The sequence below is a fragment of the Penicillium cinerascens genome (genome assembly GCF_028974065.1).
Source record: "Penicillium cinerascens strain IBT 15544 chromosome Unknown contig_5_segment0_segment0, whole genome shotgun sequence".
Lineage (NCBI taxonomy): Eukaryota > Fungi > Ascomycota > Eurotiomycetes > Eurotiales > Aspergillaceae > Penicillium > Penicillium cinerascens.
Window position 1 is genome coordinate 2,045,726 of NW_026695294.1, and position 27,681 is coordinate 2,073,406.

The 27,681-nt window shown below is 50.4% G+C and overlaps 11 protein-coding genes across 11 annotated transcripts; 7 read left to right on the plus strand and 4 right to left on the minus strand.

The window, feature by feature from the left end:
• Positions 1–1,602: 1,602 nt before the first annotated feature.
• kin1 (putative serine/threonine protein kinase Kin1) lies at positions 1,603–4,887 on the minus strand (the record flags this gene model as incomplete). The annotated part of the gene is made up of 3 exons (XM_058452289.1): positions 1,603–3,533; positions 3,589–4,216; positions 4,291–4,887. 3 exons carry the CDS (start codon positions 4,885–4,887, stop codon positions 1,603–1,605), a joined length of 3,156 nt encoding a protein of 1,051 aa, XP_058308827.1.
• Positions 4,888–5,568: 681 nt separating this feature from the next.
• N7498_005228 (putative zinc metallopeptidase) lies at positions 5,569–6,969 on the minus strand (the record flags this gene model as incomplete). Its single annotated transcript, XM_058452290.1, has 1 exon — positions 5,569–6,969. One exon carries the CDS (start codon positions 6,967–6,969, stop codon positions 5,569–5,571), a length of 1,401 nt encoding a protein of 466 aa, XP_058308828.1.
• A 448-nt stretch (positions 6,970–7,417) lies between these two features.
• On the minus strand, positions 7,418–9,862 carry N7498_005229 (phosphoketolase family protein; the record flags this gene model as incomplete). Its single annotated transcript, XM_058452291.1, has 1 exon — positions 7,418–9,862. The coding sequence occupies one exon, from the start codon at positions 9,860–9,862 to the stop codon at positions 7,418–7,420; it is 2,445 nt and encodes an 814-aa protein (XP_058308829.1).
• Positions 9,863–11,773: 1,911 nt separating this feature from the next.
• Positions 11,774–13,180, plus strand: N7498_005230 (FAD-dependent oxidoreductase; the record flags this gene model as incomplete). The annotated part of the gene is made up of 3 exons (XM_058452292.1): positions 11,774–11,829; positions 11,892–12,954; positions 13,013–13,180. The coding sequence occupies 3 exons, from the start codon at positions 11,774–11,776 to the stop codon at positions 13,178–13,180; spliced, it is 1,287 nt and encodes a 428-aa protein (XP_058308830.1).
• A 960-nt stretch (positions 13,181–14,140) lies between these two features.
• Positions 14,141–15,739, plus strand: N7498_005231 (glycosyltransferase family 2 protein; the record flags this gene model as incomplete). The annotated part of the gene is made up of 2 exons (XM_058452293.1): positions 14,141–15,173; positions 15,228–15,739. The coding sequence occupies 2 exons, from the start codon at positions 14,141–14,143 to the stop codon at positions 15,737–15,739; spliced, it is 1,545 nt and encodes a 514-aa protein (XP_058308831.1).
• Positions 15,740–16,134: 395 nt separating this feature from the next.
• On the plus strand, positions 16,135–16,987 carry N7498_005232 (uncharacterized protein; the record flags this gene model as incomplete). Its single annotated transcript, XM_058452294.1, has 3 exons — positions 16,135–16,355; positions 16,417–16,627; positions 16,700–16,987. The coding sequence occupies 3 exons, from the start codon at positions 16,135–16,137 to the stop codon at positions 16,985–16,987; spliced, it is 720 nt and encodes a 239-aa protein (XP_058308832.1).
• A 1,257-nt stretch (positions 16,988–18,244) lies between these two features.
• N7498_005233 (uncharacterized protein) lies at positions 18,245–18,523 on the plus strand (the record flags this gene model as incomplete). The annotated part of the gene is made up of 1 exon (XM_058452295.1): positions 18,245–18,523. One exon carries the CDS (start codon positions 18,245–18,247, stop codon positions 18,521–18,523), a length of 279 nt encoding a protein of 92 aa, XP_058308833.1.
• Positions 18,524–18,956: 433 nt separating this feature from the next.
• On the minus strand, positions 18,957–20,135 carry N7498_005234 (uncharacterized protein; the record flags this gene model as incomplete). The annotated part of the gene is made up of 3 exons (XM_058452296.1): positions 18,957–19,196; positions 19,395–19,800; positions 19,852–20,135. The coding sequence occupies 3 exons, from the start codon at positions 20,133–20,135 to the stop codon at positions 18,957–18,959; spliced, it is 930 nt and encodes a 309-aa protein (XP_058308834.1).
• A 962-nt stretch (positions 20,136–21,097) lies between these two features.
• N7498_005235 (uncharacterized protein) lies at positions 21,098–21,459 on the plus strand (the record flags this gene model as incomplete). Its single annotated transcript, XM_058452297.1, has 2 exons — positions 21,098–21,159; positions 21,279–21,459. The coding sequence occupies 2 exons, from the start codon at positions 21,098–21,100 to the stop codon at positions 21,457–21,459; spliced, it is 243 nt and encodes an 80-aa protein (XP_058308835.1).
• A 1,305-nt stretch (positions 21,460–22,764) lies between these two features.
• Positions 22,765–23,983, plus strand: gprI (putative cAMP receptor (Car4); the record flags this gene model as incomplete). Its single annotated transcript, XM_058452298.1, has 2 exons — positions 22,765–23,021; positions 23,080–23,983. 2 exons carry the CDS (start codon positions 22,765–22,767, stop codon positions 23,981–23,983), a joined length of 1,161 nt encoding a protein of 386 aa, XP_058308836.1.
• Positions 23,984–25,166: 1,183 nt separating this feature from the next.
• Positions 25,167–27,304, plus strand: N7498_005237 (alkaline phosphatase; the record flags this gene model as incomplete). Its single annotated transcript, XM_058452299.1, has 3 exons — positions 25,167–25,279; positions 25,335–25,537; positions 25,593–27,304. 3 exons carry the CDS (start codon positions 25,167–25,169, stop codon positions 27,302–27,304), a joined length of 2,028 nt encoding a protein of 675 aa, XP_058308837.1.
• Positions 27,305–27,681: the final 377 nt, after the last annotated feature.

Here is a 27,681-nt window from a genome sequence, read left to right on the forward strand (position 1 = left end):
AGCGCCTTTCTGCTTGTCCGGAGCGGGTCCAAACTCTACTAGGTTCATGAAGAACGTTGGGGCCCTCTAGGGCCCCGATTTAAGGATATGAGGGCAAAAAAGGAGGAATACTAAAAACATAGCATTTCATAACCCTATTGGCATAGTTTCCGGAGAAAACCGAGGGCGTGGCGAGCTCTTAGGTGTCCTAGAGAGTTGGTTAACTTGTCCCACGACAATGTCTTGGCGCATTGCCGCAGAGTAACCCCGCTCTCACTTGATTCTACCCAATCAGACCACTCAAAATAGCTGACTAAGCGACAATATGTTTCGTCCCATTTTCATATCATTAAATAGTCTGATCGATCTAAAAGTCTCACTGCTTGTTATTGTACTTACTGGCAATAACACCGATGATAAAGTGAAGGCGTAGGAGCCGGGGAGTGTGGGGCCAGGGACGATATATATTGTATCACGTGATGCCATACACCGCTCTACTAGAAGATTTCAACCAACGAGCGGATAGGCAGTGATTAGAAGATGGATGCTTCGGATGACTCAACGCGTTAGATTGATTTCGTTTTACGCAAAGTGGAGTCCGGTACCATCTCGCGTTGGCGTACAAACACATATCAGAGTGTCAAGTCGAGAGTGATTTTTAAGTGAGGTAAATCCCATAAGCGACATTTCCACCAAAACGATATATTATTTACAATTTAAATACCAGGATACAGCTGATGGGACTATAGCTACAAAAACATATATTTGTTTCTAAAATAGCCTCCATATTGTGGTCAGGAGGTGGAGTTGAGTGCCTAAGGGCGACGGGTAAAGAACGAGAACGGCCCGGGCTGCACCAACTGGTCAGCTCTGGGCACTTCCCGGGCCGCCCGATGGCACCCGTGAAATGCCAGTGACCACCGAAGCTAGTGGGAACGGAGCCATGGTTCCCGTCAGACTCGGCCCCGCTAATTGGGGGCCCTGACTTCGTTCATTCAAACCACAATCGCCTTGTTCGCGACTCGCGGCCCGAAGAAGTATACAACGGGCGACTTTTAGCACCATCGCACAACATGCATTCGCCTCACGTAGGATAATCATGGGTCCACCATGGAAGCGAAAATACCCGCATTAACAGCATCACATTTTTTTGCATAGACGGAACACTCATGATAAATATTCCACAAGCTGTACAACGCCATTCCCCAGCCCTCGCATAAGATAAACCGAGGACGAAGACACACTAGACATAAACAAAAATCCATAACACGAGTCTTCATCAACTCTAATGTACACCAAGAAGACCGAAAGGCTAATCTAGGCTGACGATGCGTGGAATAGATGAACGGGGGCAATGAATAAATGCAGACTGAAACGAAAGGGCTAATGCTGAATTGCAAATGGGACTAATGAAAAGACAGCATGCAAGGATGAAGAGCTGAAGTGACAGATGAATGCTCGTGCGGATGCGTCGTTGACAAATGTACCTAAACAGATAAAGAAGACCACAGACGCGAAGAAAACATGCATGGAGAGCTCTTAGCCTTCGGGGCCTGACAAGTTATGGTCTCCATGCATCGGCTACAAGAAAGCGAGACAAGAAAGCGAGACAAGAAAGTCGACTCACAGGCGAAGTGCATCGAGAATCTTCTTTGCCATCTCTCGGTACTGCCACATGCCGCCTGAGACCTTCTTGAACTGGATGCCATGCAATGAGAAGAGGGGGACCTTCACAATGAGGATTTCGAAGCGCAGCACCAGATTCTCTCCGGTGTCGCTTTGGACGCGGGTGGTGGTCTCTCCGACCACTCGCTCACCAACACTGCCTTGGATCTGCTCCCGGGCAACATATTCATCGGACCCGTCCGAGTTCGTGGTGAAGCTGCGGTCTGGCGCGGCCTGGGTGCGTCGTTGCACCCTGGGTTGCGTCAAACGGCTGTCGTCTCGACTGTCGTCCTGCCCGAGAAGGCCACCAAAGCTGATTCTTCGGCGGTGAGCAACCTGGCCCTGTCGATCCGGACTGGGCGGGCTGACATCGATCACTTTGTCGAGATCGATGCTTGGGGCGTGGCGACAGCTGAAACCGCCCTTGATCTCTACATAGTCCACCGCTAGCTGCTTCAGCACGCGGATAATGTCGGCCCTAATGACCGGCAAGGGCTTGCTGCTGGTAGTGGAAACACTGAAGAGACCCTTGAGATAAACTGGCTTGGAAAGGTCTTCTCCTTCGTTTGCACTCTCCAATGCGGTTCCTGCGCCAGAGATGTCTGCATCGGTCTCCTCTGGGAGATTGGCTTCCCGGACAGCTTCCCGCCGGGCACGGCGGGCTTGAATGCTTTCCCGGCGGGCATGACCAAGTGACATGGTTCGGGCTGTATGGCTGCGGCCACCAGTCCGCACCCCAGCTTCTTTCGGAGCAACCTGATCAGACCCGCTGGTTGAAGGGGGCTGGCGCTCTACATCCAACGCGTCTGCGTCGCTCCCCCGGGCTGCTCTCCGAGGTCGGTAGTCGGCGGAGTTGACGCTAGTGGATCGTCCCAAAAATTTGTTCGAAGATGAAGTCTGCTCGGTGGAGCCAGGAGCAGAAAGGAAATCTTGCTGGGGCTGGCTTCCTCCTGTAGGAATAAAGGTCGGGGACGGCTCGGCCCGTCGGTTTCTTCGTACACTGAAACCACGATGCAAGGGAGACGCCGAGTCGGCAGGGGGCTGGACGTTCAAGGTTGGAGTATTGGGGCTGCCGACACGCTCTCGTTCGAAGTCGCGGCTCCGATCCTTGGTTCTGCGAGTGCTGAAGCGTCTCAGAAGACCCGCAGCGGCACTTTCCTTCTTTGCGGGAGTCTCGGGCTGCGAGGAAATTGGCATTGCGTGCGCAGAAGGCGACGAAGTGTGAACGCTCTTCATGCCCTCTGTGACTTCGTCTTCGCCGTGAGTCCGGGCCCGTGGACGGGACCGTCGGCCGGTGTCCTTATCTCCTGGAAGTTGATACTGGTTGGTGTGAGCAGCTTCCGGGGCGGTCAACACGGGGACTTGAACATTGCCGGCAGTTGGACGGAGGCCGAGGGCACCAGGTCGAGACTCAGTTCGCTCTCGGTCAATCTTCTCCTTGACAAGATGGTAAATGGACACCAGTGGGCTGTATGCGTTCAAGGGGTCATTGCCCAGCTGAATTGCCTCCACCGATGGTGCCGATAGTGTATCGCGACTAGCAGCAGAGTTGCGTCGCTTGTAGAAGTCAAACACGCCACGCTTCTTCTCAGTTTGGTAGGGGACAGGCTGTTCACGAAGATTGTTCCGCACTGCGTGTCGATATTCCTCCGATTCCAGAACCTTGGTCAATTGGGCTGTGATGTAGTCAGGAGGACCAAAATCAAAGCCGGTCATCTTCTCAATCACTTCCTGGTCCAATGGGAGCTGAAGAGGTTCTCTGTGAGGAAGGAAGTTCTCTGGGGGCGCGTTAAAACCCTTGTTCATCCAGGGGTGGTTCATAATTTCATTCAAGCTGGCACGCTGCTTGGGGTCCGTAACAAGCATGCGTGAGATGATGTGGCGGCATTCTGAGACCTGTTAGCAGCTAATCGTCCAGGAAAAGACTCCTAGGGCTCTTCTTACCGGTCGAGAGACCGGGCGGGTACTCTACAACGCCCTTCTTGATCTTGGCATGCAGCTGAGGCATGCTCTGGTCATCGAAAGGCACCTTACCACAGACCAGAACGTAGAGGACAATTCCGAAACTCCAAACATCAACTTCAGGGCCGGTGTATTGTCTTGCCTGGAGCAGTTCGGGAGCTGCAAAGTACAAACTGCCGCAGAAGGTCTTCAAAAGGCTTCTTGGCGAAAACAGATTGCTGAGACCAAAGTCGATAATTTTGATATCACCCGTCTTGCTGATCAGGATGTTCTCGATTTTCAAGTCTCGATGTACGATGCTGTTCCGGTGGCAGTAATCCAGTGCACTGGCGATCTGGCGAGCAAACTTGCGGGCCTGCTTCTCTTTCAATTTGCCGTGGGAAATGATATAGTCCAGCATTTGGCCCCCATTGACATATTCGAAGAGCATGTACCAGTGGTACGTGGTTCGCACAACATCTCGCATCCCGCAGATGTATGGGTGGCTGGTGAGGCTGACAATGGCGGCCTCTCGAGCTGTTCGGATTTCTTTCGAGCGGTCAGCTCTCTCCGATTCGCGACTGTTGCGGTGTTCCTCGGTCGAAAGTCTCGGGACAATCTTCACAGCGACCTGCGATCGGGGTTAGTAATGGTGTATAGTGGTGGCTTGATCACTCCGAGCCGCCAGACCGGGGAGGTATTTACCTGCTCTCCGGTTTCCATATTTTTGGCTAGCTTCACTTTACCCATGCTACCCGCACCGATAGTCTTCCCAAGGGCCCATTGGCCTGTCGGCGTCGTGATTGTTGTACGGCGCCGGGGCTGTGCGGCGGCAGTCGGGGTCCCATGTGTTCCGGTCGCATGCTGCGACGAGTCGGCAGAGCGGTCCGGTGCGGCCGTTCCCACCATGTCACTCCTCTCTCGCTGATGAGAGTGTGTTGAGGGATTTCTTTGGTGTTTTCGGGTGGATTCGGTCCGGGTTGCGGTGGATGGGCGTTCCTGCGAGCGCTCTGTGGAGGGATCACGGCGAGACGGCATTCTGGCAACATTGGAAGCCTCGAAGTCCCGACGGGCGACGCTGTCGAGCGCAGCGTAGTTGGAAGGAGGACGACGGTCATGGGAGGGGGTTTTGGAGTGTGAATACTGGTTCTGTGGAGGGGGCTGGGAGGAGTTGGTCGATCGGACCGCCACACTGCGCGTCCGATGGGGGAGATCGGACTGAGCAGGTCGAGGGGGGCGGGATGAAGTTGAATGGCTGCGCACGACCGTCGGCGACGTCGACGCTGGAGCCGGGGCCGACATTGCGACCGGGGGCGAAGATGGAGCGGTCAAAGGATGCCTTGAGGCTCGAGGGCGGGGAGATGACGACGGGAAGGCCCCACGGGACCGGGAATCTAGCAGGGATGGAATGCAAATGCGGAAAGGAATGAAGCAAAAGATGTACGGAGGATAAGAAAAGGATGGAAAGAGGGGGCGATGGGTGAGGGGAAGGAGGGAGAAGGAGAGTTGGAGTTTGGGATGGATGCGGCGGAGTCTGTACAGGAAGGCGACAGGGGTTCTCTGCACGCCGAGGGTTGAGACCCAGATTGTGTTTGAGACCGGTCTTCGTGGCTTTACCCGAGCTCGTCTCCCCACGGATCTTCCCTTGACTCGTTCGATTTTGATTATTCCACTTGCCTCTATACTCCACTATACTCCACGGTCGACAGGGACGCCCATGACATAATCGATCCACGTTGTCAGGCACCGAGAGGCTGTGCGCGGTGGTGCCTGGTGATACCCTTGGACTGCGCTGGTGCTATCGGGCCCCCTTCCCTGCATGGAATTGCTATTACATATCAACTCTACTGATTGTGTTCCATTGACGCGGAGAAGCGACTGACATCTCAGATCTGGGGTGCGATCACGTGCTTATTGCTATAAATATCTCGAGAACCGTGACGATAGTCAATTCATATACCTAGGTAGATATGATGTATCAGCTCACAGATATTGATATACAGGCTCTGCGTCGTAGTGAGTACCCCTAGAGGTATTCAATCGGCCCTGAGCTACCAAGTCTCGGGTAATACGCGCGGGAGGGTCCCACACAATCTCTGCAACGCTTGTACGCGGACGAGATATTCCACACCCAGTATCGTCTCTGTCGCGAAACAGTATCAGATCCGGACGATCGCCTTTCTTCATTATCGAGCTCTGATTTGACAGTGACAGGCCAATTGCAGCTCGAGCGCGTGTAGACACACATTCATATAGAAGGTCTGCATCAGCCTGTGTCCCTGCCTGGTATATACCGACCCCCAGACAAGCCAAGTTCAAGGGATCTGCAGAACCCCACGGAGTGAATGCGTTTCCGACATTGTTCACACCAATGACCGCATCCAAATTATACTTGCGGATCATCTCAGAGACTTTCAGTGTACCCCTGGGCTTCCCTTCCGCATTTTGTTGAGGAGGAGCCGCCATGTATAGATCGCTGGTTGGCAAGCCAACGAAACTGACGGGGAGATCATTCTCGTGAATAGTACGAGAAATCTGCAACCATTCCTCTTCATTGAAAAGAGATAATCGTGTGCAATGCCCTAACATCACACGTTTGAGGCTTGAGCGAGTAGTCCAGCCTCGCCGTGTGAGGGTCCCCAAGAGGTACCATACCAGGGCTTCCTTGGCTGGGTCAAGATTGTAGTCGAGATGAAAGTCAACGTGCTTTCCAAGCTGCATGGCCCGGTCAATTGCCCAACTGATGTTCTTCTTTGCAGCTTCAATGCTTGACTCGACGTAAGGCGTTGTTCCGATAACGTCGATCTGGGGGTATAGGGTAAGAGCCCTCTCGATGAAGCGCATATTTTCCTCTCCGAATTCACTTGAGAAGATAGGATCTTGAGCAAAGCATACGATCTGGATTTCGCAGGCATTGCTCCATTGGTCTTTGAGCGTTACTGCTGCGTCCAAGCACTTGAGCTGCACAATGTGGTCAACCTCCACAAATGCTCTCATCGCGGTCACTCCCGAAGAGACGGACTCTGCGAGGAGCCATTCCCCTCTTGTAAGAAGATCGGGAATCGTGAAATCACTTTTGGCCTCCGTGGTAAAAGACAGTGCCTCCTGGAAGGTGCCGGCCAAGGGAAGAAGGTGGGCATATCTCGGTGCACTGTGAACAAATGCCTTGTCCAGGTGTATGTGTGGATGCGTTAATGCTGGCAACACCAGAGGAGGTTGAGAAGTTTCGACATTGTCGGAAGAATCGTGCGGGGTGATGGATGCGATGGTGCCGTGACAGGTGTCTGATGAGTATACGATGTTGATGTCCCAGCCGGAAGATGAACCAGGTAATCTTATTCCTTTGATTGATGCAAGCCTATTGCTAAATAACGGTGGCGGCATTGTGCCTGGGGCGGATAGAGGAGTTGGCTGCCATGTCGCTGAAGCCATTGACGTTCTCCACTTGGACCCCCGCGGAGATGCCCGATGCCTTATCAAGGACTCCGAGATAACCATGAGAGTTGCAATATGATTTCATAGTTGAAAGCCTTGGTCTTTGGAGTCCTCACCGCCATAAATGTTTATTTATAGTTCAAATGATCTATAAACTAAGTTTAAGATTGTACGTCTTAGGGGAAGTGAAAGCCATTGCCGTGGAATCAAACAAAAATGTCAAACAAGTCACTAGGATACTGCTTGAATTGTACATTGGCTTGATCCAGAGAGAGAGAGTTGAACGTTATCCCTATTGCTCTCGTTTGCTGCAATTTAGAATGAGTACATATCACACTCCACCCGCGGATTCGAACCAATACCATTAAGCATATCTAGTCACTCCAGCAAAGATCGTTCAAGAGTTCTTAGGATAAGGCCATCTCCAGTTCCTAATATACTCGGGATCAAGACCGTTGTTGTAGGCCTCCTCCTTACCCGCAAGCCGAGCGTTCACCAACTTCTCCCTCACACCCGAAACCGTGTTACCCAAGGAAGGAAGCAAATCAATCGCATCAATAGCGAGACTGTATCGATCGGTTCCGTTGCGCACAGCCAATTCAAACGGCGTATCTATGTTGCCCTTCTCCCTGTAACCTCGCACATGCAAGTGGTGTTGGCCAGGCCTCTTGTAGGTCAACCGATGGATGAGGAAGGGGTACGAGTGGAAGTTGAAGACGATCGGCTTGTTTTCGGTGAAAATGGACTTCCACTGCTTGTCAGGCATCCCGTGCGGGTGGTAGGTAGAAGGCATCAACCGGAACAGGTCCACAACGTTGACAAAGCGAACTTTCAGATCTGGGAGATATTCGCGCAGAAGCGCGGTGGCTGCCAAGGCTTCGTGAGTGGAAACATCACCGCAAGATGCCATGACAACGTCAGGCTCCTGCCCTTGGTCGTTGCTGGCCCAGTCCCAGATTCCGAGGCCTTTGGTGCAGTGCCGGATGGCCTCATCCATGCCGAGGAACTGGATGTGTTCTTGCTTGTCGGCCACGACGACGTTCACGTAGTTGACACTGCGGAGGCAGTGGTCCATGACCGATAGAAGAGTGTTGCCATCCGGAGGAAGGTAGATTCGAACAACCTGCGGGCTCTTGTTGGCTACCACGTCGAGGAACCCGGGGTCCTGATGAGTGAAACCGTTGTGATCTTGTCTCCACACAGTTGCGGTAATGAGGATGTTGAGGGAGGCGACCTTGGCACGCCATTCCACTTCCAGACACTTTTCGATCCATTTGCAATGCTGATTGACCATTGAATCAATGATGTGAATGAAAGGCTCGTAACTGTTGAGCAGTCCATGACGACCAGAGAGAATGTAGCCCTCGAGCCATCCTTCGCAGGTGTGCTCGCTGAGGATCTCCATCACGCGTCCTTCGGGAGAAAGATTTCCACCGTCCTTGTCTTCGTCAAAGTAATCTGCCATCCAGACCTTCTTGCCTGCTTTATAAACCTCTCCAAGCTTATTGGACTCGGTCTCGTCTGGACCAAAGAGGCGGAAGTTGGTCATATTTCTGGCGATGATATCGCGCAGGAATGTAGCCATGTTAGCCATACCTCCTTTGACCGTCTGCCCGGGCACAATATCCTTGAGGCAGTAATCCCGGAAGTCACTCATAATGAGTGGCTTGCGGAGGATACCGCCGTTACCAACGGGGTTGGCACTCATGCGTGAATTACCGGTTGGAGCAAGTTCTCTGAGCTCCGGAATCAATTTTCCATTCTTGTCGAAGAGTTTTTCCTGCTTATAAGCCTTCATCCAGTTCTCGAGGATCTTCAAGTGCTCTGGATTGGTTCGGACATCGGTAATGGGAATCTGGTGTGCCCGCCAGAAGCCTTCGAGGAACTTCCCATCGATCTCTCGAGGGGCGGTCCATCCTTTCGGAGTACGAAGGATGATCATCGGCCAGCGTGGGCGGAACGCCTTCTTGGATGAACGCGCTTGCTTCTGATACTCTTTGATCTCCAGCACACAATGCTCAAGAGTAGTTGCCATGGCTTGATGCATGCTGTCAAAGTCGCTTCCTTCCACGTAATATGGCTGCCAGCCGTAACCGAGGAACAGGTTTGTCAATTCATCGTGACTAATTCGCGCAAGGATGGTCGGGTTATTGATCTTGTAGCCATTCAAATGAAGGACAGGAAGGACGGCACCATCCACGCAAGGATTGAGGAACTTGGTGCTGTGCCAGCTGGTTGCAAGTGGGCCAGTCTCAGACTCTCCGTCGCCAACCATGGTCAACGTAATGAGATTTGGGTGGTCGAAAACTGTTCCAAAGGCGTGCGAGATGGAATAACCCAGCTCGCCACCCTCGTGGATACTGCCGGGAGTCTCAGGAGTCGCATGGCTACCGATACCCCCGGGGAACGAGAATTGCTTGAAGAACTTCTGCATTCCCTCTGCATCTTCGCACATGTCGGGATACACTTCAGAGTAGACACCCTCCAGGTAAGACTGGGAGATGATTCCGGGAGCACCGTGCCCAGGACCCGAAATGAAAAGAGTGTCCAGGTCGTACTTTTTGATGAGTCGATTCATGTGAGTCCAGGTAAAAGACTGGCCGGCATCTGATCCCCAGTGACCCAAGAGACGGGCCTTGAGATGTTCCACCTTCAAAGGCTCCCTGAGAAGTGGATTTTCTCGAAGGTAGAGCATGCCGAGGCAGAGATACATGCTAGCCCGAAAGTACTCGTTCATCTTGCGGACCTCGTCGGAGCTCAGAGGATTCCCCTGCAAGGTCGAGCGAGCCTCTCCATACGCAGTTAGGCTTTTGGCATCAGCGCCATCAGTTTGGGAGGCCATGGCGGATGAAGTTCGCGGAAGAAAAAAGACGGTGAGCAGGGGGGGGGGAGAGGGGAGTTCTCAGGATGAGTTCCAGATTCTGAAAGTGATGCTGCAGGGTAGCGTAGAAAGTAGGTGAGATAATACGGAACGATGGCAAGGTAAGTAAATTCAAGGTCCTGATTATTAAAGAAAAGAACAAGTACCTTACTCTGGTTTTAAAGAAAAAAATCGAGCTACAGGCAGCCGATTGCGGGGTGGCCTGACATCTGCATTGTACGTACTTGTGGTTGGATCGGGAAGCCGGCTAGCAGTCAATGACGTGTAGTTGGTCGATGAACACACCACATTCAGAGGCACCTACTGTTCTACCCGAGTGGATCATGACATAAAAAATCAAGTCGTTAAAGACGACCGTCATTTTTAAGCTGCTTTTGATCAGGGTCAATCATACCCATTTCACCTGGCACGATCGTTGCCCGCGGCCTTCCCGCTGCCATCCGAGTCGCTTCAATCCAAAGAACAAATTCCCCGGGTGTTATGTAACGGCGGGCACGGAGTGCCCTTTGGGCCTTAAATTATTCATTAGTACTGAAAGGACCCACGGTGAATCTAGCAGGATTGTGGCGTAAGCAGGAGATTGATGATGCGCGACGCGAGTGGTCATTAACTCCTTGATTGATTGACATTGAGTGATAAGGACAAAAGTGCGGGCAAGAGAGCATAAACAAGGCAACACCCTGGTTCGTTCTGGCGTTCAAAGTCCAGCACACTTTCATTTCCCCCTCATCCGAACTCCCTTGTATGAACTGGAATGTGAATATCCAGCCACTTCGTATAAACCATGGCGACTGCACAAGTTTTAGGGAAGCTCACGTCAAACAAACCCCACCACCAGCGACCCGCGGAAGTTTTGGTCGGGGAGGAAGCTAAGCCAGGGATAAAGTAACCCTCAACCAATTGGGATGAGTCTCGAGGATAAAAATGCAGAGGTTTCTAGAAGCCTGAAGGAAACGTGCTTTACTGTTAACTCAGTTCTGGCATGGATCGAGTACCTGATTCCCTGGGCCAATTATTTATGCAGCTAGCAAATAGTCACTTGCTAGGGTGGGTTCTTCAGCGATCGAGCGGATCGTCACCACCAAACTAGTTATCCATGGTTACCTCAGGATGGAGGAATTATACCCCTAACCGAACTGATGTTCGTCGCCTAGATAAATACGTTCTCGTATATGTTGTACATAGCGATGATTATGAAAGTGTTGGCTGTGCCTCCCCGGGGTAGGTGCGCGGATCTTCCGGCTGCCAAGCCGGTTATCGATCTGCGAAAGTATGTACCAGCCTCTGGAAATTCAGACGCAAGCGAGAGTGGGGAATTGGCTTGTGCAGGCTCTCTGGACTGCAGAATCTAATGTCCACTTAAATAAGGAGCCCCCAGACTTGTCAAATAAAAGTTTTGCCGATATCAAAAATGCTGTCTTACCGGACTCTCAAAAAAGGGCTTGTCCTTAGCTTTCTTGCCATTGCGCCAACAGCAGGAAACAATCAAAATTTTGCCTGCCGATGTTTTCCCGGCGACGATTGCTGGCCCTCAGTTTCCACGTGGAATGCATTCAACCAATCTATCGACGGGCGTCTCATTAAAACAGTACCTCTGGCAACTCCATGCCATACCCCAAATTATGACGAAAACAAATGCGAAACGCTAAAGGATGGCTGGTTCAAGACAGAGGAACAGTATGAGATTACTCTATGTCTTTTCGCTTCCGGCACTAACAACGTCCAAGTTACCAGTCGTCTTCGTCTGTTATGGCTCCATTTTTTACCAATGGGACTTGCGATCCATTTCACCCGGTTTCCAAACCATGTACCCTCGGGAACTTTGTTCGCTATTCGGTGAATGTCTCGCAGCCTGAGCATGTTACTAAGGCAATGAAGTTTGCAACAACCCACAATATTCGCTTCATCGTCCGTAATACCGGCCATGAGTAGGAAACCTTTTATGAAAGAGAATCCTGAAACCGAGTTTTTGCTAACATTCCATCCATAGCTACATCGGGAAGTCGACTGGAGCTGGCGCTCTCTCCGTTTGGATGCACAATCTCAATAATATCGAAGTCAAAGATTATAAGGACAAGCACTACAAAGGAAAAGCCGCGAAGCTTGGCGCAGGTGTCCAGGGCATCGAAGCCTATCGTGCGGCAGATGCTCACGGCCTGCGAATTCTCAGTGGAGCGTGCCCAAGCGTCGGTGTCTCTGGTGGATACAGCCAAGGTGGTGGACACTCGATGCTTAGTTCACGATACGGCCTTGGGGCAGATCAAGTCCTCGAGTGGGAAGTGATTGATGGCACCGGCAGATTTCTCGTGGCTACCCGTGAACAGAACAGTGATCTCTACTGGGCTTTGAGCGGTGGCGGTGGTGGGACCTACGGCGTTGTCTGGTCAATGACATCTAAAGCACATCGTGGTGGACCAGTTTCGGGATTGAACTTGACCATTCTGGCCAAGGATAATTCCGAAGATCTCTTCTACAAAGCCTTAGAGCTCTATAACTCTCACCTGCCCACCATTGTGGACCAAGGTATTATGAGCATGGCCTCCATTTCGAACACCTCGTTCAAAATTTCCCCCATGACCGCTCCGGATATTCCGGTCCAGAAATTGGAAAGCATCACGCAGCCATTACGCGATGGGTTGGATAGACTGAGAGTCAAATACAGCTTTCACATGGAGCAATTTGAGTCATACCTTGATGAGTTCGAAGCGATGATGCGATCTGTTTCAGTCGGCGTGGCTCAGTACGGAAGCTGGCTGATCCCGCGATCGGTCGTACAGGAGAAGAATAACGAGCTCACCGATGCAATCAGGCATATTGTCAGCAACGGGGGTAACATTAGCCTTAACGGTCTCACCGCCTCCAAGAAAGTCTCGGGTGATGTCTATAATGCCGTGCTGCCTGCCTGGCGAAACACTTTAATCCACGCATACCTTAAGACACGGTGGGAATTCAATGAGCCCAAGAAGATGCTTGCTAATCAGAACAAAATGACTCACGATTTTGTGCCTCAATTGCAACAATTGGCCCCACAATCAGGTGCCTATTTGAATGAGGTAGGCCATTCCCAAATGGTGGTAGTATAAGAAGTTTTGCTAATTGGTATCCCAACAGGCCGATTTCCGCCAACCTGACTGGAAGACTGCATTCTACGGAGAAAACTACGAAGCTTTGCGTCAAATCAAAGCAAAGTACGATCCCCACAGCATATTCTATGGACTGACTGCCGTTGGCTCCGATGAGTGGACAGTCTCTCCTGGCGGACGTATGTGCCGGGCGTAGTGTCAACCATGGAAGAGAGATATAAAGGCATCCATAGATCCAGTAATAATATCCAATTTACTAGCCATACGTGAAATGTCTATTCAGAGTATAAACACTCAAATTTTCAAGCCTTATCATTTGAACTAAATTCATGGAATGTCTTGGGAATCCCTCAGCTCCCTGGATCCCACTATCCTGGATGTGTGTGGGCTGGTCTAACATCACTTAATTATTTTCGCAAAATCATCATCAAAGGTCAAAGAGAATTCGGCTTGTTTCTCATACATTCGTAGAGAATAGCCTAGGGGCAAGATAAATGCACCAGTGTGCGTCCAACCGCGGAACAATCCTCCGGTGACGGTTCGCTCCGGGCCCGACTCCACCCTGTGCCTGGGCCCAGAGCGATCTAAATCAGCGCCTCCTGAAGAAGCGCACAAACACGCGGCTGTCCCCCTTTCTCGTGTGGCTAATATTTACCCCTGTCTCGGATCAATCTCAAAGAAAGAGCAAACAAGTTTTTAGCTACCATGATGACAGGGAGCTGATATTACGACTAACAGTCCGGATCTGACACATCTCGTCTTGTCTTTTCGCGGTCCTTGAAGCGTTCTGTCTCTCAACATGTCTACAGAAGCAAAATACGACATCCATGAGCTTCCTCAGGATCAGCGAGTCCTGACATGTCAGCGGTATCGGATACCTCTCTACTATGCGGCCCAAACGGGAATATGGACCGGTCATCTATATTTTACTTTGCGCTTACTTTCGGTCCTATTTACCACTTCGAGAACCTGGCAGATATGGACGATGCTTCTAGTGGAAGGCGTGTTTTTCTGTGAGTCTCTTCTCATCATCGATGTATTCTGAGGGATAGACTTCTCATTTCACGTAATTTTAGATTTATCTCGCAAAGAGCAGCTCCGTACTGTCGCTGCGGCCAGTGTCGCACAAGGTGCTCCTCGCAAGAGATTGAGACTCATGAATAATGACGACCTGCCCCGCGTGGACGTCTTACTGCCTTGCTGTGGCGAGTCGGTCGATGTAATTATGGATACTGTACACGCTGCCTGTAACCTTGACTACCCGATCACTCAGTTCCGGATCCTGGTGCTTGACGATGGTGGATCAAAGGAGCTTGAGAAGGCTGTGACCAAGATGCAATCCCAATGGCCACAACTCTCATACCATTCCCGCGGTAGGCAGTCTGGTCAGGTTTTTGCCAAATCTGGGAACTTGAATTATGCCTTGAGCACATTGCAGCAAGAGATCCAGCCAGAATTCTGCGCGGTGCTGGACGCTGACTCCATCCCAGAGCCAGAATTTCTCCGAGCGATACTCCCACATCTGCTTCTGAGCCCGGAGTCGGCATTGGTGTCTACGCGGCAGTACTTCTCGAACTTACCTGATGGTGACCCCCTTTCCCAGACTCGCAGCCACTTCTACACATGCCAGAATGCTGACCTGGATATTTTGGGCCGCGCAATTGACGCGGGGTCTGGGGCAGTGTTCAGGCGGAAGGCGATCATGGATGTGGGTATGTACCCGACATACTCTTTCTCCGAAGACTGGCAATTATCCCAGATACTTCATGGAATGGGATACCGTACTCTCCAAGTACAGGAGCCTCTTCAGTTTGGACTTGTTCCGACGTCTCTTACTGGTCACATCGCCCAAAGAAAGCGATGGAATATTGGACACGCCCAGCAAATCCCAGCCATGCTTTCATCTGAAAGCAAAAGGTTCTCTCAACGCCTTCGTTTGCACATTGCGCTGGATGGAGCGGGTATCATTTTCGGAGAAGTGGGCTGTTTTGTTGGGTTTACCGCTGTCCCCTTTCTGTTGATCCTCGGACAGCAAGTTCCTGGCACTTCTCCAGTACTGGACCACTTTCAACTGCTCTTGGCACTTTTCTATGTTATCTCGGTATGGATTTACGAATATGTGCAGGCTGCAGCTACTGGTTACCAAAGTGCGCCATTTGCTCACTTGGAGAATAAGTGGCTTGCTGGTGGTAAGTACATGCACTCCTTCTTCGGAAAGTAGTGACTAATTCGCTTGTTTATAGAGAGCATCTGGGGTGTCTGGAGCTTCTATCTACTCTCCAGCAAGCCGAAAGGGTCATTCGTGACGGGAAGTAGTGCTAACTCTTGGAATCGCATCACCACCATGTCATTCTACACGAAACTCCGCCGAGACTTGTGGGACAACGGTATCTTTTATAACGCGCTCTTACTTCTTGCTACCTTTGGGGCTATTTTCTACTCGGTTGCCACCTCCATTTTTACCCGGAATGACAGCTTAGTAGAAAATTTGCTTACCACGTTCGCCTGGCCTCCATTGCTGCATGTGTGCTACCTGTCTCTGAAAAGCCACTGGGTGCCGATCTCATATTTGCTCAACCCTCCACGATACCCTGACCCCAAGTCTAAGTCTGCCGGGTCTGATCATGTGATGTCAACCTCCGAGGCTGTCCAGGAAGAGGTCGAGTCGCGACTTCGACATGGTCTGAACAGGGTTGGCCGGGATATGCTTTATTTGGGCCGCAAAGTAGACATCAGGGATGATGCTGAGTTTTAAATCGCGATAGATGGAATTACAAAAAGAAAAATTCTTTACCTTTGCATACTTTTACTTCATTACTCTTAGCTCTCGTTGATTTTCGACAAGCCAACGGCGTGACACGATGTAGCTAGATGAATGTTGGCCTGAATATGCTATACCCAACCTTTATAGTGAAGATACGGGTAAGATCATCAAGTTAGACGGTGTTTTTAACACCGTGCTAAACCCCCGGCCGATCAATAGGTAGAGGATCCTAGGCGGCAGGTGTTGATGTCAGCCCCGCAGAAGGGATTCGGCTTTCCGCTCCTCCATCCCGACCAACATCACCAACATAAACCTTTAAAGGAGTGCGTGCCACTTTTACATCTCCAGAGCCACTAAACTCCCTCGCAAAGTTTCAATACCCCAAGATGAAGCTCATAGTAGCTGGCGCGACCGGCCTAATCGGCTCCGAACTCATCAAACAGAGCCTACAAAACAGTGCGATCACCCAGGTCATCGCGTTGGCCCGAAAGCCTGTTGAGGTGGACAGCGCCAACTCGTCTAAGCTGAAGAATGTAACGATAAGTGACTACGGCGAGTATTCTGACAAGGTCAAGGCCGGGCTCGCTGGGGCTGACGCGTGCATATGGTACGCGCGAACTGTTATTTTCATCCACAACGAAGAACACGCTGATCTCCGAACCACCCAGGACCGTTGGAGTGACACCTCTCAAATCAAAGAGCCTTGACATCGCAGAGGTCAAGCGCGTTTGCCAGGACTGTACCTTGGCGGGTTTCAAGGCCATCTACGAGGCCGGGCCTGCACGGCCCTTCCGCTTCCTTTACTTCAGCGGTGATGGCGTGATGGAAGACCCAAAGGCCAAGAAGCCGCTATTTTTAGGCGACTATATGATTATGCGCGTGAGTATTTGCGCCCGTCATTCTAATCCGTCTGTTAGTTTTCCACTCATCACGGGATTTTTCGGATTGTAGGCCGAGACAGACGCTATTGTACGCAAGCTTCCTGAGGAATATAAAGACATCGAGATCTGCGTGGCTCGGCCCGGTCTAGTCATGAGCTCAGTAACATGGACAAGAGCCGCAATGGCTTCTGTGTTTAGTGCGATCAACTTCTTTACTCGGGCAATTCCGAATGTGGCCGTTGATGAGCTTTCCGTTGCTGTGCTGGATCAGGTTATTGCTGGATTTGAGAAGGAAACGCTTTCAAATGCTGACTTGTTACGGCTTGGGCAAGCGGCCCTCGAGGCAAAACATACTTAGGCTGCTCTTAAACACTCTTGTTGTTTCCAAGGTTATTGATCCACCGGACAAGTTATTGACTTAAATTTACAAATTTCCGTTCGAATTTGAGCGTGCCTTAGGATCTTCTCAACAGTTTGGGGTATTTACCATGAAAAGACCGTTCTAAAATCGGTTCCGGTATGAACATACGGATAGTGCGGGTCAAAGTGGGAGGGAGTGGTACTATCAGCCCGTTTTGTATATTCTGGAAAACTGACTATTGGAGAAACAGAACGTACAAACAAACTCAAAGACGAAAAAAGGCTGGGAGTAAAGAGATGGTAACAAACAGGAAGAGTCAAATCAGTCTCATCAATTAAACAAAGATATCAAACTAACTAGGAGCATTGGCAGGGTTGGTAGTGACAATACTTTTTCTGGCATGCATAAAACGACCAAATCTTCTGGCAAATCTTCGAGCACGCGATTGCCTTGCGGTGTCAGATGCCTCAAGGGGCGTGGGCCATTCTGGTAGTGGAGCTGGTTCTGGAATACCTTCAGCAATCCAATCTCGTGTTGGCGCTTCTTCGGCCTCAGCAAGCCCCAGTCTTCCCAATTGTGGAGTTATTCCGGTGGTACCTCCTTCTGCAGTTCTTGAAATAATTGTTCTTGTCCCGGCTTGTTCTCCCGGAACGAATATGGTTGCCTGGGGATCAAATTGTCTCGTCGTGTCTGATGAACCTCCCCCGTGGCTAATATTATGCGGGTTATTCCAATACTGATCTCTTGATGCCTCCCCTTGTTGCCCGGCTTGATAAGATACCCCTGCAGTTGGGCCTAAGCCTCCATATACTATGGATCCTGGAGCGCCTGCTGGCACCGACCCCGGCGAAGGCACCCACCCCATGGTCAGCCCGTTGGGTCCCGGCACCCACCCCTGCTGCCACGGAGGAGGCACCCACCTCATGGGCCTAATTGGAACCGATGGTTGTGCAGCTGCGGTTTCAGACTCGGGGTGCCTGTAGTACCAACCCCATGGCCAAGCTTGCCCAGGACCAGGAGGCACCCAGAACCAACCCACCTCGGGCTGGATCTCCCCATTAGGTCCAACGACCTGTGGCCCTGCAGGTGGAGCTGTACCTCCAGATCCTCCAGGCATAACAACCTGACTCGTTTCAACTGGCTCCCCGGTATGCGGTGGAGATTGCCCCTCAGAGGAACTCGAACCTTCCACTAATCCGCTAGGGGTCCAGTATTCCCAGCCCGGCATATTTGGCAGCTCAGTGCCCGTTTGTGATGCCCCTGGACTTAGGCCTGCGCCTTCAGATCCCGGAGGAGATGGACTATACAAAAGTTGGCGTGGTAGCCACCATCCTCCAAGTCCTGGAGGGATTTCCGGCGCAAACACGGGCCGTTGAGTGCGATTGGTATCTCCAGGTCTTACGAGAGATGCTCCCCAGGGTCCTTGGTATTGTCCGCAAGGGATCATTCCCGGTCCTGAGGCCCGTCCTTCAGTTCCAGGCGGAAAATAAACCCCGGGTACAAGATGTCCCCTATGTGGTGGAGGGTGTCTAGGTGCAGCCCCTCCACTAGAGCGCAAGTCTCCGGCGGCGTCCTCTCCCTGTGAAGATGGCCCTGCGGTTGGTGCTTCACCCCCGACTATTCCCTGATGAGGTACATATGTTCCACCTCTTAGAATGCCTTCAGGTACATTAGTGTGTATTCGACCTTGTGGCATAGGTCCCAAGCCCTCTCCGCCAAGCCCGGGGATATTCCTCGGCCCTCTTGCTTGTGAGAAATCGACATCGGGTATCGATTTGAGCAAATCCTCTTTCATAGTGCTGACATGGATAAAGCCTGTGTTATCTGGAGCGTTGGCTGTGTAAAGTACATATCGCCACCAATCACCACTGAGCCTGTGAGGTAAGACTTCCTTGTGGCGCGTCGGATATACCGTTACTCGTACTGAATACCATCTTGTTATGGGGTTGTCTCCAGGCGAGAGGATTCAGATTTGCATCACGGCGTTTCTGTTGGTCACAATACCACCGATAGACTGCGACTGGTAATCTCCGATGAATGGTACATCGATTCGCTCAGGAACCAAGCTCATTATTTCCTCCAGGTCGTCCTCGAATATGGTTGCGGTATCACTCCCGGTATCATCAAAGAAATCCGCTTTCCAGCCTTTCCAGAAAGGCCCTTTGTTTCCAGGCATGCGTGGGGGAACTCGAACTTCAAATCGTATCTTCAACAGAAATAACATGTTAATTGAGAACAACATACAGCACCCTCGGGTTTTGGGGGTCATACATTATGCTGAAATGTCAGTTTTTTAGGCTCAGGCCTGATTGTCCAAACGAAAAAGTGCCCTCCCGGTCCAGGTCCATCAATCTAGAAGCAGATATCAGTAGTTTTTTGAGTTTATGTAATGGCTAGGACTTACCCCTTCCACCCAAAAACCCTTTGAGCCCTTGTGCTCGCGATTGACTTTGATGATGTCGTCGTAGTCCCAGATCCTTGGCTCACAGATTTGCTTTCCGTGAGACCAGTACGTAGCCTTGCCATCTCTTGACCACTTCAGTTCTCCAGATCTGTAGGCTTTTATGATTGCTCTCACATTGCGCAGCGACTCCCAGGTATCCCCGTTGGCTACAAGATCTTTCTCAATAACCTTCAGACTATCCAGCCGTTTGACAACGTCCAAACCCAACCCAGTTTTCTCTGAAGCAATCAGTTTGTCACGGTGGGCCCTTAGCATCTTGTATGTCGACAACCTTATTTCAAACAGTTGAGGCAAGATTCCATCCTCGATCCTCTCCTCACATCTCTTGATATTGGCGTCAATGTCACTGTAACAAGGATATTAGAAGCACATCACGGGTTAGTTTTGGTGAACCTACCATGGATCGAGATCTGGATCATTGGGATCCCAATTCCACTCTGCAGGTACATCCTCAATATTCCGAATGGGATCTTTTTGACGAGGCCATTTTCTGCGGGATCGATTTTCTTCACTCGTCCACTGAAGTACGGACCAGCTAATATTTTTGCCTGACCCCGAGACTCCTTCGCCTAGGTAGCGCACTGGCAAAGCAATAGCAGTCCTAATCTTCTTGATGTCGGGTTCAGACAAAGAAGTTTCGTTCGGATCCTTTTCTGCCGGGCGCTTCAAGGATTTAGACATTTTGAGTTGAGAGAAGTCGGTTCTGGTACAAAAATACTGATTTGTGTGAATGGGTTTCGATGCAAGTAAAATCTGGATTTAAAAGAGGACGATGGCAGGGTATATATTCGTCGTCCGAAACACTACTCTTGGTAAATGAGCCTTGATATTTGCTATACTTGGCTCCCTCTTTCTCTCGCTTTGGCTTTTCAGTCCAACTCATGTAGAAAGAAAATTGAAAACGTGAACTCAAATTTTCTTTATTTCGGATCCCACTATTCGAGTCCAATTTTCTCTTCAGCCTACCTGGCTTGCATTCCAAGATTCAGCACTTGATGAAACAAAGGTATGTCCAACGGTGAAAGAGAGTTGAGGCATATCAATCTCAAAGACTGACGACTAAAAATAGCCGAATTGGTAACGGACGCTGTTTTGAACCAATCATTCTCGCAGGGATAATCCGGCCACACAAAGGTTACCTAAATTCGAGCAGCGCCAGTTCGACGATGAAAGAACAGTGACCAATTTACCCCTTTCAACTATCTGGAGTAATGGATGGCTCTGGTCGGCGAGGTTTGACTTTCTTTCTCTGCTGCTCGTATAGTATATATCGAAAACGGATTCCCGTATAGACGGACCACGGACTATTTCTTGGCCTGACCCGACCGAAACCACCCTAGCCCATATTCGGCGCCATCATCTGCAAAATATGGCAACAAGACTACTCCGCTCAAAGCGACAGTGCAATCAAAATAAGGAGCATTCGCGATGTTGCCAAGAAAATTCGGACGAGCCAAGCCAGAGCTTTTGAAAGGCCGTCGATCCAGGCCCCAGACCGAAGACCGTTCCAGGACTGGCCTGGCCTAACTCCTTCTTTGAATGATCCAAGGAAGCCATCTATCAACCAAAAGAGATATCTGCCACCTATTAAATCTGCCCTCCTTAATCTCTTGTCTAGTGAGTTCCTCTAGCCAGGAGCAATCATGACAGAGTTTAAGAGCAACAATGAGATGATGGGCGACGACCAGGTGTATGATTCTCTTAGGTACGTCCGTCCGTCCTGTTCCGATCACCATCCAAAATATGTGCGGCCAGTTGATCTCATATGGTGTGCTTTTCCAGCTGTAGGACATCCAAGGCTACTGCTAATTGCTTTTTATGCAGGAATACGCGAGTTCACCACGCCGACAAAAATGAAGACCAAATTCCCCCAGAAGTTCCCGCACAGGAATCAAAGGCAAAGAGACGACGTATCACACAGGACCAGTTGTATTCTGGCAAATTGGAAAGCTTGTTGCAATGGGCTACGCTGCAAACCCATGAAATTCGACATCCATCTTATTAAATACGTAGTCCACAACGCTTTTCCCACGGAGATCGAGCCAGCAAAAGGGGCCTAATAGGCACAGAATCGAATTACATTTCATTACGCTATAAAAATGAGGATAAATTGCATTTAATATGTATTTCCTTCCTTCGTACTATCAAGACTCCGCGAGGTCTGTTTCCAGGCCTGTCGGGCCCCATGGAATGACATCCATCCTTCTAATCCGTCTGTAGCTTTTCGACAATTGCCTGAACCAGATACAAGACATGGCACATACATTACAGTATCATTTGCGTCGTCACCGCTGGTTGTTCACCACGTGGAGGGGTCACGAGGTGACAAGGCTGAAACCTCCACCCCGTCAGCTCAAAAAAGTTCTCAGCGACTCCTAGTAATCCTAGGTGGGGCGTAACACCATGTGTAATTTCTAGTATTAGGACAAGCGTTCAAATCGATTGAACTGAAAAGGTAAGTGGCGGGATGGACTAATTCCACCCCTCAGGGTACCCAACCTAGGCATCCTAGGAATTCTGACCTGTATTAAGATTATTATAGAGCACTTTTCCGCACCGCGCTACCCGCGACTAAATCCCAGTCAAAACCAGCACCGCGGAACGGTGCTATTTTCATAATTGGTGGGCATATAAACTAGGACCAAAATGATTTAGGAAAAGTAGACGACAAGTAGACGGGACCAAACCCCCACTACTTTAGGTAGTAGGATTAGTACTTACGATGGCATCTCCAGCTTCTTCGCTTAGAAAGCTTGCTGTGGTTCTGGATCAAGATCTCCTATAAGCAATAAGGAAGTCCACGACGCTGATCCTCAATAAATAAACACGTCGTTCCGGGATCAAAAAGGCACCTGGGCACCCGATCATTTTGCGAGTGTATGGATGGCCAGTGCCCTGTCATTAGGCCCCATGAGTTCAACATGAAGCCCCACAAAGAAAAACCTTCGGTTTCCCGTCAGCCTCTCCTAGCCTATCGTGGGACGTTATATCTAGATTGATAACTCCGTACACGCGTATAATCGTATAACCTGTGACAAATGGGGTCCGCATATTGCGCGATTAAAGGTTCGTTGAAGATTTCACATCGTTAATGGCGTCTCTTAATGGAATCACGTCATTGGGGCCAAAGTATTTTGCCATATGCACGCACAGTCGTGATGTGACAAGGAAAATTTATCGCGTGCCGTAGATAAACTCCACGGTCCTCCAACGTAATTTCCTTTGGAGATTTTGGTAGATTCGCTTGCTGGGTTGTGTTCAATTGTCCTCTACATCGATACCCCTCCACCGAAGGCGCGACTCTCTCAGGATGTCGCTATCTTACGGGGAGCTCAGTAACATAGGCATCACCGGCCGAGTCACCTCCGTTCTATCCATCCTAGGGTCATTTTCCATTATTGGCACGTTTTGCTGTTCACGATACTTCCGCAGCCCGATCCATCGTATTATTTTCTACAATGCCTTTTACAATTTGTTCGACTCGGTCGCGACAATAATATCTGTCAGTGGGCCTGCGGCTGGAGATGATTCATCTTTGTGCCAATTCCAAGGCTTTGCGCTTCAAATGTACGTCGAGAACTAAGCAAAATTGCAAATCCGTGGGCAGCGTTGACAACGATCTCAGGTTTCCTCTTGCAGATGTGCTTTGGACATTGGCGATGGCATTAGACACATACCTTGTTGTCTTTCATTACTTTGAGGCTCACTCTTTACACAAGCTCGAGTTGACGTACATTGGTGGAATCACCGTCGTTACATTCATTCCAGCCTTGACCTTCCTGTTCATTCGCAGTCCTGAAAAAGGCCCTATCTACGGCAGCGAAACAGTCTGGTGCTCTGTATCTCCGCATTGGATGCTCATTCGCCTGATTCTTTACTATATACCTGTCTGGTGTGTTCTCCTCTCTCGCCATTTCCCCGCAACCTTTCTGATACCCTCTTCCTTCTATAGGATAGTTATAGCTATTATTCTGGTTATATATTGCCTGATCGGCATCGAGATCTCTAGACTTCGAGAAGACTTCAAGTTGACCTCAGATGACCATATCGCTCTGACCTCAGCCTCGACCATAACCAGCACCAACTCCTTCAACAATGGCAATAGCACTGTCACAACTACCGTCAAATCTGATCCCTCAAATAATCCTACACACGTTGTCGACTCCCAAATCATAAGCCAATCCTCCATTGAACACGTTTCCGTTCCTCGGCCACTTACGTCGAACTTTACCCAGCCCCTCAACACGCAGTCTCCAAAACAGAGACGCATCTCCATCAAACAATACATTCTCATGCCGTCCCTATTCTTTCTCGCCCTGTTGGCCACTTGGGTTACGCCAACGATCAACCGAGTTTCCGCATTTATTCGACCCGATTACCAGTCGTATTCACTTCTTCTCGCTGTGAGTGCCTTAGGCTCACTGCGAGGGTTCTGGAATGGGATCATCTTCATCACAATGGGAATGAAGGGCTGGAAGCACCGCGCGAAGGAGAGACGATCAATAAATGCGAATATAAGTCAGATTTAACTACATTTTCGTCATGAATCGGCGTTGACGATCATAAAAGAGGTGGGGTTATAGATGAAAATCCTCCGGAGATCTTCAATACTGTATGAATTATTTCAATATACCCAGAAAATGGATTCTTTATCAGCAAAACTTGTCCATATTTGTCCTTGACCACTAAATTACTCAGGCGAAGTCTTAGATTAACGTATGTGGCTTACTTTCGGCCAGCATTTGAGTAAGTCACTTTATTCAAATGAGTGAGCGCGCCACGAGATATTCTGGCTGCCATTCTCAAACCACATCTAGCCTGGATGTGACCAGGTTCTATAACAGACCCGCGTATGGAATTGCTCGATCCAAAGGCCAGGCCAACAACTAGTTCACGACATGAAGTAAGGGAGATAGGAAAACAAATTCTCGGGGTATCCGGAAAAATCATCGAAGGAAAAGGCAAATACACACGACAGTGACACTACACCATTCCTGGTCACCTGGTTCTATACAAGATCGAGGTGATGGCAGTTGACTTCCCATTCCCGGTTCAACAGGTGAGCAAAAGATTGGTTACACAGATATTAACTTCGTTACTTATTCTCCGCCATCCAACTCCAAATGATCTGTGCCATGATGTATACCCTATCTCCTTGAACTTCTTCCTAGGCATAGTCTCGTTTTCTGGGGATAGGTTTAACTGTCTTCCTAGACACGTTCCTTGACATCTGTCTACACGTCTCAAACTACCTAAAGGAAGTACCTTAAAATATCCCGCTATCAGAGAGTCGCTTCTTTCATTTGGGGTCGCTTATTTCATTTGCCCTAGTGGCATCATCCACGGAGCGGTACACGTGTGAGGCAGGCCAAGACTACCAAGTCTTGGAACTTGGCAAAGAATCCTCACTACTTCGCCACGTGCAGGTGATGATTTGACCTCGTTCGTTGCAGAAAATAGGCTCACTAAGCCAGCTTGTACATAAATTAAAATGCCAAGTGCCATGGAAGTTAACATCTCCAGCGGAAATTGAGGACTTCCGGCGGGAAAGTGTATTCCCTCACTCTAGGCGACTTGGCGGGAGACTAGATCGTTGAATCTCGCTGGTAGGTCGGAGGACGGCCTAGTAAGACTTTCTTTTCGATTTACTTAAAAGCACCTACTTCTCCCTCTTTCCTCGTCACGCTCATCACACTCAACCATTTGGTTAACATGCGTAATCGATTGATTTCTGTGCTGTCGTGTCTCGCCGCATGCGCTGCCGGCCAAACCTTTCAGCGCCTGGGAGGTTGCCCTGACCTGGGCTGCGTCTTTCCACCCGACCAGTACGCATCCTGCTGAGCTTCTGGTGAACCAACTGACTCGGTCTTCGCTCGACAGGGTTGACTTCCTTGCTGGCCAGTACTTCGACATCCGTCTCGAGGTTCATTCTCCCGTCAATGGCTCCGAGGCGCGTGTAGGAGAGCCAGACCCCAATTTCACTTTCACCATCACCAAGAAGGGCGGCAGCCCTATTGCTGCTGCGGACTTCTTCCAAGTCGATGAGCCCAAGCTGGAGAGATGGAACTTCACCTGGTATGAAGGTAAGAATCTCCTCTGAGCCCACCCTTCATAGAAGACCTGAATTGACCCGTACAGACCTTTTCGCTAAGGACTTAGAGAAGCCCTCTCTGGTCAATGTCACCGCCAAGGCCTACAGACGGGTTGCCCTCTATGAACCTGGTGAGTATGAGGCTACCTTGACCTACTACGGAAGCCAAAAGACCGTTGCCAACTGGCTCGTTCGTGACCTGCCTACAAAGCGGCGTGCGAAGAACGTGCTCCTCTTCATCGGCGACGGCATGACTACCAACATGATCACTGCTGCTCGTCTCATGGCTCACCGCAGCATCAATGGCAAGTACATGACCAAGATGGCGCTGGACAAGTTCCCAGTCCTGGGCCACCAGATGACCCACTCCATGGATTCGTTCATCACCGACTCGGCCAACTCTGCGACAGCCCTGTACACAGGTCATAAGACTACTGTCAATGCGCTGAATGTCTATGTTGATTCCTCTAAAGACCCTTTCGACGACCCGAAGTTTGAGATTATCACCGAGATTTTCCGCCGTCGGTTTCCTCTCAGCGGTGTTGGTATTGTGACCACAGCTTTCCTGGCCGATGCCACTCCTGCTGGACTGACTGCTCATACCAGCAAGCGAAGCAAATTTGATCATGTCATTGACGCTTTCTATGAAGGTGGTGTGAGCACCCACAACTGGACTGGCTGGGATGGCCCTGATGTGGTCCTCGGCACTGGCGCAGAGAACTTCCTCAAGACCAAGGACGCACCGCATGACTACTACCCCCTCTTTACTGAGAAGGGTTATAGTTTGGCCTGGAACAACACCGCCATGCAGAATGCCCCCACCGATGAGAAGCTGCTGGGTGTCTTTCAGACTGACAATCTCGCTGTCTGGCTCGACCGCAATGTCTACAAGGATAACCTTCTCAACCAGAGCAACTACCCCGACGGCTCAGCTCGTGATGCCGTCGATCTGCCCGGGCTCAAGGAGATGACACTCAAGGCCATCGACGTGCTTCAGGAGCGACATGACGACGAGGGCTGGTTCCTCATGTCCGAGGCTGCCAGTATCGACAAGCAGATGCACTCTCTGGACTACGACCGTGCCTTGGGAGAGCTTCTCGAGCTCGACGATACTGTACGCGCGACCATTGAGAAGCTCGAGTCCCTTGGCCAGCTCGAGGACACCCTCATTCTCGTCACGGCTGACCACGGCCATGGCTTCGACGTCACCGGCTCGGTTGACACCAAATACCTCAACGCCCAGCACGACGATCGCGAGAAGCGCAGAGCCGTCGGCTACTACCGAGAGTCGGGTCTTTCACAGTACACCGTCGGTGGCCCCAACTCTCTGCAGTACTCGGACGGCGTGCACTTCCCTGCTCGCTGGGACCCGCGCTACGCTCTGCACTCAGGCGTGGGAGCCTTCCCCGACCACAGGGAGAACTACCAGGTTCACAGCGACGGCCCACGCTCGCCTGCCGCTGGGATCAATGGCCAGAAAAATGATTACTATGCCAACTACAAGGATGCCGTCACTGGCTTCTTGGTCAATGGAACCTTGCCCGTTGATGCGAGTCAGGGCGTCCATTCGCTGACCGACGTGCCAGTCTTCGCACAGGGTCCATGCCAGGAGTTGTTCGGTGGCGTTTACAACTCAATCGACATCTTCTTTGGTATGGCTGAATGCCTGGGCCTGTCAGAAACTAAGGCTCCTTCCGGGGCCTCTGGGTCCTCTGGAGCCTGTGCCGCCGGCCAGGTGAAGGACAAGGATGGACAGTAAGGAAGCTTGTGTCCGTAAAACTTGAGGATATTGGAAGAGGGTTTAAAAATCTTACTATACGCTAATCTACGGAACCTGGCACGGTAATTGAGATAAGAAATAATTTTATTGTCAAAACGAGAGAATTCGGTCCCCTTCCCCGGCAAAGGAGGCCGTTCGATCGATTCTGTGGCGGTATTGTTTCACCACGGGACAGTTAAAACACCTACAAATCACTTTGATCGAGTATTACCATGGGTTGATAGACGACGCTCTACTTTCTTAGTATTGATTTCAAAAACGCAATAATTGCAGCCCTGTCATGAGAGCATTCTGCCGCTAAGTGTATTTCAATGGTGTGATAGTTTCCTAGTATATGGTTGTCCCTGGCACCCTCC